Below are 9,328 nucleotides of genomic sequence, written 5' to 3'. Positions count from 1 at the left end.
TGAAGCCTTCGGCATAGCCGAAGACAGCGCTGCTCTTACTTGTTTTAATATAATTTTCAAATAAACAACTCCTAAACTACAGTTGAATTTGATTTTTTTAAAAAGTGGCAGCTCTCATCCATGGGTAGGTAATGATTTTATATATCTCCCTACCAAGTTCCAGGAATCTATCACAAAAATTTTCTGAGCAATGCAGTATGACATATTCCGTTTGTATGGGAGGTGCCACGCCCCCTTGTCTAATCGAGATTAAATGTATCCTATATTTTAAGTTGGGCTAAATGACAGCTAAATGACAGCAGTTATTTCATGATGATCGGTTGAGTAGTTAAAGCGTGAAAGCGTATCAAACAAACAAACTCACTTTCGGATTTACATATAATATTAGTAAGGATACACATGCTAAGCCCTTCGAAATTTTGTGCTGGGATATGCGTTACAGGTTCGCAAATTTTACCCCTACCGAAACCAAACATGTATACACATCAAAAATAGCATTTGGTAATGCCACACATTCCTTCGGCCAGGTCTGCAGAACGCATACCGTTTACTTCGTAAAAGCCGGAAATAAAATAAAGTTTCAAAGTATCCTATTGCTCAACTATTCTTAACACAACGCTCTCTAGTGAAAGCCATCGTGTTGAGATATGCCCAAGATTTTGTGGGGTTTTACCGAACAGTAGTCTTGAAATTCCTTCAGTTCATGTATCCTCTTTGGACTGTGGGAAAATAAACTATATAAATATGTTGCGGCACAGTGTCTCAATGCTTTTCGGCAATTTTTTACAAGCGTAGCTTGAGCAAAGGTAAAGGGAGTGGCATCTGCACTTTATATAAAAGAAATCGGTTTCTGCACTCAATAATGTTTTCAGCCCGCCCAAGTCTCCAGCCATAACATTGGCTCCATCAGTGGCCAAACTAATTAGGTTTCTCATTTTTAAAGGCAGGATTGGTAAATGTTTAAAAGGTACAATGGCAAATATTTATATGCAAAATGATGTTTCAAATATATATTTTTATAATTGAAAATTTAAAAATTGAATTCAACTATCCGACCAAAATCTTACTTTGCGTACCAACCTACCAAATCAAAAACAAGCGACCAAGATAATTAACTTCAAATAGTTTCAAAAAGTATAGTGTAAAACGAAATTTATTGAATAATTCCACATAAAATGGTATACATAAATGACTCATTTTCTAAACGATTTAAATAAAACGCATTTCATAACCTTTTTTGAGCAAACGACATTTCCGAATTGGTAGAAAAGTACTACGAATTTTAAATTTTTGTTAACTATGAGGTGAATGAAAATTTTCAACCCGGCCTGACGGTTTTGAAGAATTTTTTTGTTCTAATTTTATTACTAATGCCGAATTTCCACTAGGCATTGAAATGACAAAAAATGTATGCCAATTAAAAAAATGCCATGTGGAAATTAACTTAATGACTATGTTTTTAATGTCATGACACGATTATTTTTTAATGCCCGACTTTGTCATTTGTCATTTTTGCCATTGAATGCCTAGTGGAAATCCAGCATAAGGCGTCTAATAAATGCATAACTTTTAGTTCTAGAAAAATAAAAGTCAGTAAAGACAAGTCTTTTTTGTATAATTTCTGATTTTAATTGCTCAAATTCTTTTGCACCAGAGCAACTGTCAAAAATTTCAGCAGTAAAAAGTTGCGAATTAGCACAGCAGAAATGTAAAATTTTCTCGCCATAATAAAAAGTTTTTTTCAACATGGAACTTTTCTATTAATTGACATGAAATTACTATCTCAACGCTCGGAGCGCTGCCACTGAGGGCCTTTGCCAACTGATAAAAAAGAGAAAATTTGGAAAGACCGAACAAAAATTTTGAGATTTCTCGTTGTGAATACGAATGCCATAGTTTTTACCTGGCTCGTGGGACTACGCAAACAGCTTGTAAATATGTATACACATAAAGTTGTTGGCGGTAATAAAGAGTCAAACTCAAAATGGGGAAAAGAACAAAAAGCGTACGTTAGTTGTCAGTTGGCAGCTCGCACGTTGTCTAAATTCTCAAATAACATAAAATCCACAAAAGAAACATTGCTTGTATTACCATCAATACGCCATGTATAAATTTTAACAACATACAAAAATAGAGCTATCGCACGAGCGTTTGTTTGGTTTTTCAACACCATTTATAGTTTTCTTTTAATAAAATCACGATTTGTCAAATGCTTAAATTTATTTATCTCATAATAATGCAGCACACAACCCTGAAATCTAAGAAAAAGTCTGAGGAAGGCCATTAAATAGCAGCACACAACCCCGTGCCTTCCTCAGGAGTGAATATAACTACAACAACAACGACTACTACAACAACAACCCAAAAAGGTTGGTTACTGTCTATACTGTGATTCGAACCCTTCCCATCTTTGGATATCAACAAATTGTGGCATGCATCTTTGCGCACTCAGCTACACCCAGGCATATAAATTTGCTTTCAAATGTTGAATATCCATCAACACCACAGCACGCGATTTGTACGGATAAACATGTACTATGTATGAATGTGAGTGTTGTCACCGCTCTCAGAGCGGCGCTTTGCATGCTTGGGGTGCGTATGTACACTCATATACATACTCAGACATCGGCGTAGCCAGAATGAAATTTTAGGGGGGGAGGGGGCGGGGTGCTCGACCCTATTAAGCTGGCATTTCAGGGTACTATTTTATATATATATAAGGAAAATTTTAAAGTTAGGGGGGGCGGGCAGCGGGGGGCTCGAGCACCCCCTGCCCCTACCTGGCTATGCCCATCTATTCAGATGTGAACAGCCAAATACGTGCGTAATAAATTTTGTATGAAAATATTATTTTTAAATACGAACATTTTTAAATGATAATCAAATATAAAGTATTCATTTTTACTATGCATTATTTCCCTCAGTGTATGTATGTATACCTAACACAGATATGTAGGCATACGGGTACAGAATTCTTCATCACCATTTCCAAATTAAATTTTATTGTTGATCTTGATTTATATGGACAAACCTGTAATATCCGCTTAGGAAGATTACGATCATCCTCTTCAGTGATTTGTGTGCGATATGTTTGGCGATCGAATGACGGTGGATTGTCGTTGACATCACGTACATTGATTATTACGGTGGTGTAGTTAGTTTTGCTATTGAGCGACGCTTCCAAACGGAGTTCATACTAAGAATGAAAGAAAAAAGTTGATTGAAAGAGAGCAAAAAAAGGTAGTTACATACACACACATACATATATAGTTATTTAAAATGAACTCAGATCAAAAGCATTATGGACGGTTAGTTAAATGTTTCAAACTTTTTCCGAAAATATTATGAGATTTTATTTAAAATTAAGGCAAATTCTCGCTATGGCCAAACATTAAAATAAAATACTTTTTTTGAAATAGTTATCAAATAAAAGCCGTATCAAATACTTATTTAAACACGTAAAATTCTAAAATAAAAAACTTTTGCCGATTAGGCAATTATGTAAAGAAAATAGTTGGCGTTACGTTCGTGTTACTGTAATAATTTTAGTCATTCGCTATACTCTGACGGGAGCAAATAATTTGGTATATCCCTTAATAGGAGGTGGAGTTGGAACTCCCACGTAATGAAAGATGTTAGTATTTTGGTGACCAACAAGTTACAAAAAAGATCAGTCCAATGCCTTCATTTTGAACTGCAGGCTGTGACGGAGCTACAGAAGCTTTATTTAATTTAATAAGTCAGAACAAATACAAAATATTAGTTAACGGAGTGTGCCTGCACCAAGCTACTCCGATAAACATTTAGTTTGTTTCGTACTGCAGAAACTTGTAGAAATTTGTACTACTCTTAGCTTGCAGCCATTGTGGTGTAGTGTTTAGCAGTGCGCGCTACCATTTCGCAGGGCCTGGGTTCATGCCCAGTTTCCGACTCACATCAAAAAATTTTAAACAAACAAGATTTTCTAATAGCGGTCGCCCCTCAGCAGGCAATGGCGAACCTCCGAATAAATGTATGCCATGAAAAACAGCAAATTTTTTGATTTAGCATTAATTAACTCGAAATTAAGAAACAAATTATAATTTAAAACTTTAAATAATATAATGTTAATAATATTCAATTGTAATGCACTTTGGATGCAATATAAGAAAAAAACGCTATAAAAATTGAATTGGCAAATTTTCTTGACAAAGAGGAATAAATTCCACTCAATTTCACGATGTAATAAAAATTGGTAAATTTTTTACCATTTGGTCAATTTTTTGGTCCGAAAAATAAATTGGAAATGGCAACCGTGCTTATAATACAATAGCCCTCGCAGTCGGCGTAAAACTGTAGGTCCCTCCTTTTTGTGTGACAACATCAAGGCGCACGGCACAAATCTGAGGAGAAGCTCGGCCAAACACTAACAAATTGCGTTATCGCCAATCTATTATTATTAGCTTGCAGGCCAACCTAATATTCGCGGCTTGCGTTTTGGTACGTACGCTGACGAACTTGTTTTTTTTGCTTCCCCGAAATTGGCTTGCGTGCGTTTGCATTTGATTTCATTGCGCGAAACATCAAATCAAAATGTCACGCAGAACAAAATTGGAAATTTAGTTAGCTTCATACGCACGCCATTCAATTTTGGTTGGTCCCATACAAGTTGTATGCCCTACAAGAACAGTGATAGTCATTTGATTGATCATGTGATACTCACTGGTCATGGAGATCTCAATCAAGTACTTCTATCAACTTTTTAAGAGCAATATGCAAAACGTGATGTAAACATTTGTGTACATGGCATCCTTCGTATTCCTCCGACTTATGGCCTTATTTAGTGGTCTCTTTTTAACCGACGCAAAATTTGCAAATGTGTTAGTAAAATAAATGAGAATGTGTTAGTTTCCATCACACAATTCTTGTAGGGTGTGCATGAGAAATTTTTGACAGTAAATTGGTGGCGTGCGTGGATATTAGTTTAGCCTAGGGATGGGCGGCAGAACAGCTCGCGCGCAACAGCGCGGGCAAGCAGGTGCTTGTTGCGGGGTAAAAATTTAAAACCGAAAGGGTAAGCAATAGCCGTGTACGTGTATTAACCCATTTTATACAATGTATATTGCCAAAGGCTATGCTATTCACCTCTTTGTTTATAGATTTCTAACTATATTTGTAGTCTATTAAAACTAATTGAGAATCATGAAATGCCGCCCAATTTAATTTTTTTTATTAATAAATCAACAAAGTTTAAATTGATTATACATATTAAAAAAAATAGTATGTTCTAATTCATACTGGCGAACAGAGTGTCCAGATTTGGCGATTTCGCGCCAATTTGGCGATTTTTTTTAGATATTTGCGCGTAAAAATTTAGGAAATCGCCGTTGGCGATTTTTTCCCATCAAATAAATTTTTTCCAATTATAAAAATATACAAAACTTTGTTTTCCACTAAAAATTTTACAGAAAAGGCTAATGAACTGCGTGATAAACTTAATAAGCATATTAAAAGACTGTTAAAAATGTTTAGTCACCCTAATCGAAGAACTTTTCAAACAATTACCTACTCAATTAAATACTTTTAAAAAAGCTTTGATTTTGTCACCATAAAAGTGTGGGAATCGCAAGAGGGCGAGTTTCAGTTTGAAGGAAAGAAAAGCAGCAGAAACTGAATATTTAAATCTTTTAACTTTCCCATGGAATAACTTTTCTCAGAACCATTCCATCCGACTCTAAAGAATTTTTGATAATAGCTTACGGAGTGAAAACCGCAACAGGCAGTAAAATGTTTGGAAATATAAGTAAATGAATGAATGAATAACGTAAATGAATTCTATTCGAAATAGCAAGAGGTTGGAAAACCTTAATTCCATAGTTCGAATAAAGTGTCATATGAAGGCTAATAGTTTCTGCTGCTAATAGTTTCTGTTATCAAGTTTGAATAGCTCAATATATGACAACAGAAATGTAAATTCAGACACCACAGGTGATTTTCAAAAATTTGTGGAAATAGCTGATCTCGCCTTATTATGGGGTTTTATTTTATTTGTATCACCTAGCTCTATGCGTATTTTTAAAGAAAATTGTTTGTACATCACTATTATATAAGTGATTTGTGTTATTTATTATTACCCTCTGAAGGTATTATATTCGTTTTTGGTTTTAAAAACTATATTATAACAAGATCTAATTTTTTAAATAAAAGATTTGTTAAATCCATTTCATGAATTTTATTTAAAAAAATGGCGATTTTTGGCGATTTTTTTTCTGAATTTGCGCTTTTTATTTAAACAATCTCGACACCCTGCTGGCGAACAATAACGTGTTAACGATCTTGCTTGGCCATTTGTTCGTAAATAAGAGAGCCGAGCGCTGCTACTAGGCTCAGTCCAAGATCTATGCATAGAAGGTCGCGCAATCCGCGAAATAGAAATTGCCTCTCTGCCGAAAAAGCCACAAAACTTGATTTTTCACAGCGGCCAATTTTAGCGAAATATTCATTTAAACTCGCTATAGCACAGACGTTTATGATTCGATTGATTTAAAATTTGTACACAATACACTAGATTCTATTCTGAAGAAGATGAGTTTAACTGCACTTCTTAATACTTATTTAAAACGAAATGGCGGACATTGTAAGATTTTTATAAAAATTAGGGAGGTGGTTTTTACAAATGCAAAAGTTATGTTATGAAGTTTAAAATTTTTGTTTTGTTTTAATGCAGCATTAAAGACAAATACATACGGACATTTTCGGGAAAGTTTCAGATTTAGACAACAAGTAGTTCTAAAGTTATAACAATATTATGATGACACCCACGAGCGATCGCTCGCCTCTAGATGACAAATATTTTTAGTGGGCACTTGTACAAGTAATTTTTGAAAATAATATTAAGCGAAATGTTGCAATGCATGAATTCATCAGTGTTATATAACTATTACTAAACTTAATAGACATACTTACATACATAGATACATAGTAAATATGCACGTAACTCCATACATAGTCAAAATAGTCATTCGTACAGTGATTGTTTCACAATATTCGCAAAATTTTGAACAATGATTATTCGGTAGTTTTTCACGAAAATATAGTTGATATTTTAACAAAAACCATACGAAATAAATTTTAAACTGTCGAGGACATGAGCGCCAATTTGATCGAGTTTGATTAGGCTTAATATTTTTGTTCTCATTTTTCATATTATGCGTGCGGCCGGCAACCTTATCATTTATACCCTTTGTGAATTAATTTTGGAAATGTAAAATTGGATTGTTTTTGTTGTAAGCGGTGTCATGGGGTGACCTGTGCCCGCAATTAAGAAAGTTTTAGGCACTTCTTTTTCAACTACCGCCGCGGCCGCATCGCACTCGTTGTAATTATCAAGCCACTCGGGCTATAAACTTGAAGTCACTCTACCAATTATCGTTGTTTAACTTTTCTTGAATAAAGTCTGTTAATTATTTGAATTATATATATTAAAATCCAATCGGTTTTAATTATTGTGGACTCTGTCACTCGGCGCACCCTGTGCTAGTATTTCTTACTCCCTTAATGAGCAACATGGTCCTTTGTCGCTAAAGGGCAACCCGCGACTGAACAAAAGTACATGAGTACGTACAAAGCGAATTCTGTCGAAGTCAGTCGAAAGAGAACTTAAAAGCGGCCGCGCAAAATAGCAAGCGGTAGTGAAAAAAAAAATATAACAAATAGAAACAGATAGCGGAAAAACTAATGAAATTGCAAAAAAAAAACTCTAATTTGAACGCATATACAGTGAAATAAACAAAAAGTTAAGAAAATTAACAAATTAGAGTGGAAATTAAAATATACTGTGAACCAAAAACAAAAATAAAAGCCAACTCTGGTATAGCGGCACCTCAACGCGAGCATTAGGGTGGTTCGTCATACAAAAATTAAAATTAAAAGCACTATGGAAAGGAAAAGTGGGTGAATTGACAAAAAAAACGTGGATATAGCTGAAAAGAAAGGGTAAAAAGCGAAATATTACCGGAAAAGAAAAGAAAACTCAGTAGAATTACCTGAAAAGAAAATTCATTAAAAAGCAAATAAATACCTGAAAAGAAAAGAAAATTCAGTAAAAAGCAAATAAATACCTGAAAAGAAAAGAAAATTCAATAAAAAGCGAATAATTACCTGAAAAAAACAAGAAAATTCTATAAAAAACTGAAAAAGGGCGTATAAGTGTGGAAAAAAGTGTATATATACCTAAAAAACAAAGTCAAACTAAAGGCTAGTGTGCTGAGAAAAAACAAAAAAAAAAAAGTGTGCGAAAAAATTGCGCTTACCAGTAAAAAAAAAAAGAAAGAAGCCCAAGATATAAAAAAAAAAGAGCAAATTAACATGTCTTCTGAACATCCAGAAAAAAAAAAAAACGGTACGTGCAGAAATAAAAAACAAGTAAGAGCAGCGCTGTCTTCGGCTATGCCGAAGGCTTCATACCTTTCATGAACATCTGCAAATTTTAGTTTGACAGATTACTGATTTTGAATACAACAGGAGTTACATACTTATATAAAAAATCGCATCTAAACAATCAGAGGTATGGAAGATATACTTTATATGGCACCAATCTAAGTGATTTTCACTGCTATGTGATCGGTATGTAAACCGGTAACACAATTTATTGGGTTTCATTTCCTACATAAAGAAGATATATCGCAAAAACTGGTATCTGAACAATCAGTGCTATAGGAGATAAAGCTTATACAGCGTAGATTTTGACGATTTTCTCAGTAGACTTTGTATTATTATTTATAAAATATCTTACGAAATTTATCGGTTTTAGCTGTTCAAATAAAGGAGTTTTACAGTAAAATCCCATATCTGAACAATCAGATGTATGGAAGATATATGTTGTAGTCACCCGATCCTTGTTATTTTCACTGTAAGTATTCTGTTAATAATGAGTGAAAATGGTGCGAAATTTCATGTTCCTAGCTGCATAAATGGAGGAGTTATGATAAAAGACCTCATATCTGAACAATCAGTTGTATGTGGGCTGCAGGTTATAGTGACCCGATCTTTGTTATTTTCGCTGTAAGTCTTCTGTTGATAATGAGTGAAAACAGCGCGAAATTTCATGGTCCTAGCTACATAAATGGATGAATTATAACGAAAAATCTCATATCTGAACAATCAGTTGTATGGGAGCTATAGGTTATAGTTATCCGATCTTTTTAATTTTCACTGTAAGTTTTCTGTTGATAATTATTGAAAACAGTGCGGAATTTTCTGTTCCCAGCTATATAAATGGAGGAGTTATAACGAAAAATTTTATATCTGAACAATCAGTTGTATGGGAGCTATAGGTTATAGTGACCCG

General features: G+C 34.2%; 1 protein-coding gene across 1 annotated transcript in view; it reads right to left on the bottom strand.

Annotated features, from left to right (window-relative positions):
* Nucleotides 1-9,328, bottom strand: part of LOC118749420 (putative neural-cadherin 2) — a 580,827-nt gene that overhangs the window by 227,601 nt on the left and 343,898 nt on the right. The window contains exon 5 of the mRNA XM_036484223.1: nucleotides 3,032-3,196. Within this exon, the coding sequence (XP_036340116.1) occupies nucleotides 3,032-3,196 (165 nt within the window). The remainder of the gene's footprint in view (nucleotides 1-3,031; nucleotides 3,197-9,328) is intronic.

Source organism: Rhagoletis pomonella, unplaced genomic scaffold, assembly GCF_013731165.1.
Source record: "Rhagoletis pomonella isolate Grant_MI unplaced genomic scaffold, Rhpom_1.0 Rhpom_scaffold_00016, whole genome shotgun sequence".
Classification (NCBI taxonomy): Eukaryota; Metazoa; Arthropoda; class Insecta; order Diptera; family Tephritidae; genus Rhagoletis; species Rhagoletis pomonella.
The sequence above is the reverse complement of the archived record's forward strand: the minus strand, read 5'-3'. Positions and strand labels throughout refer to the sequence as shown.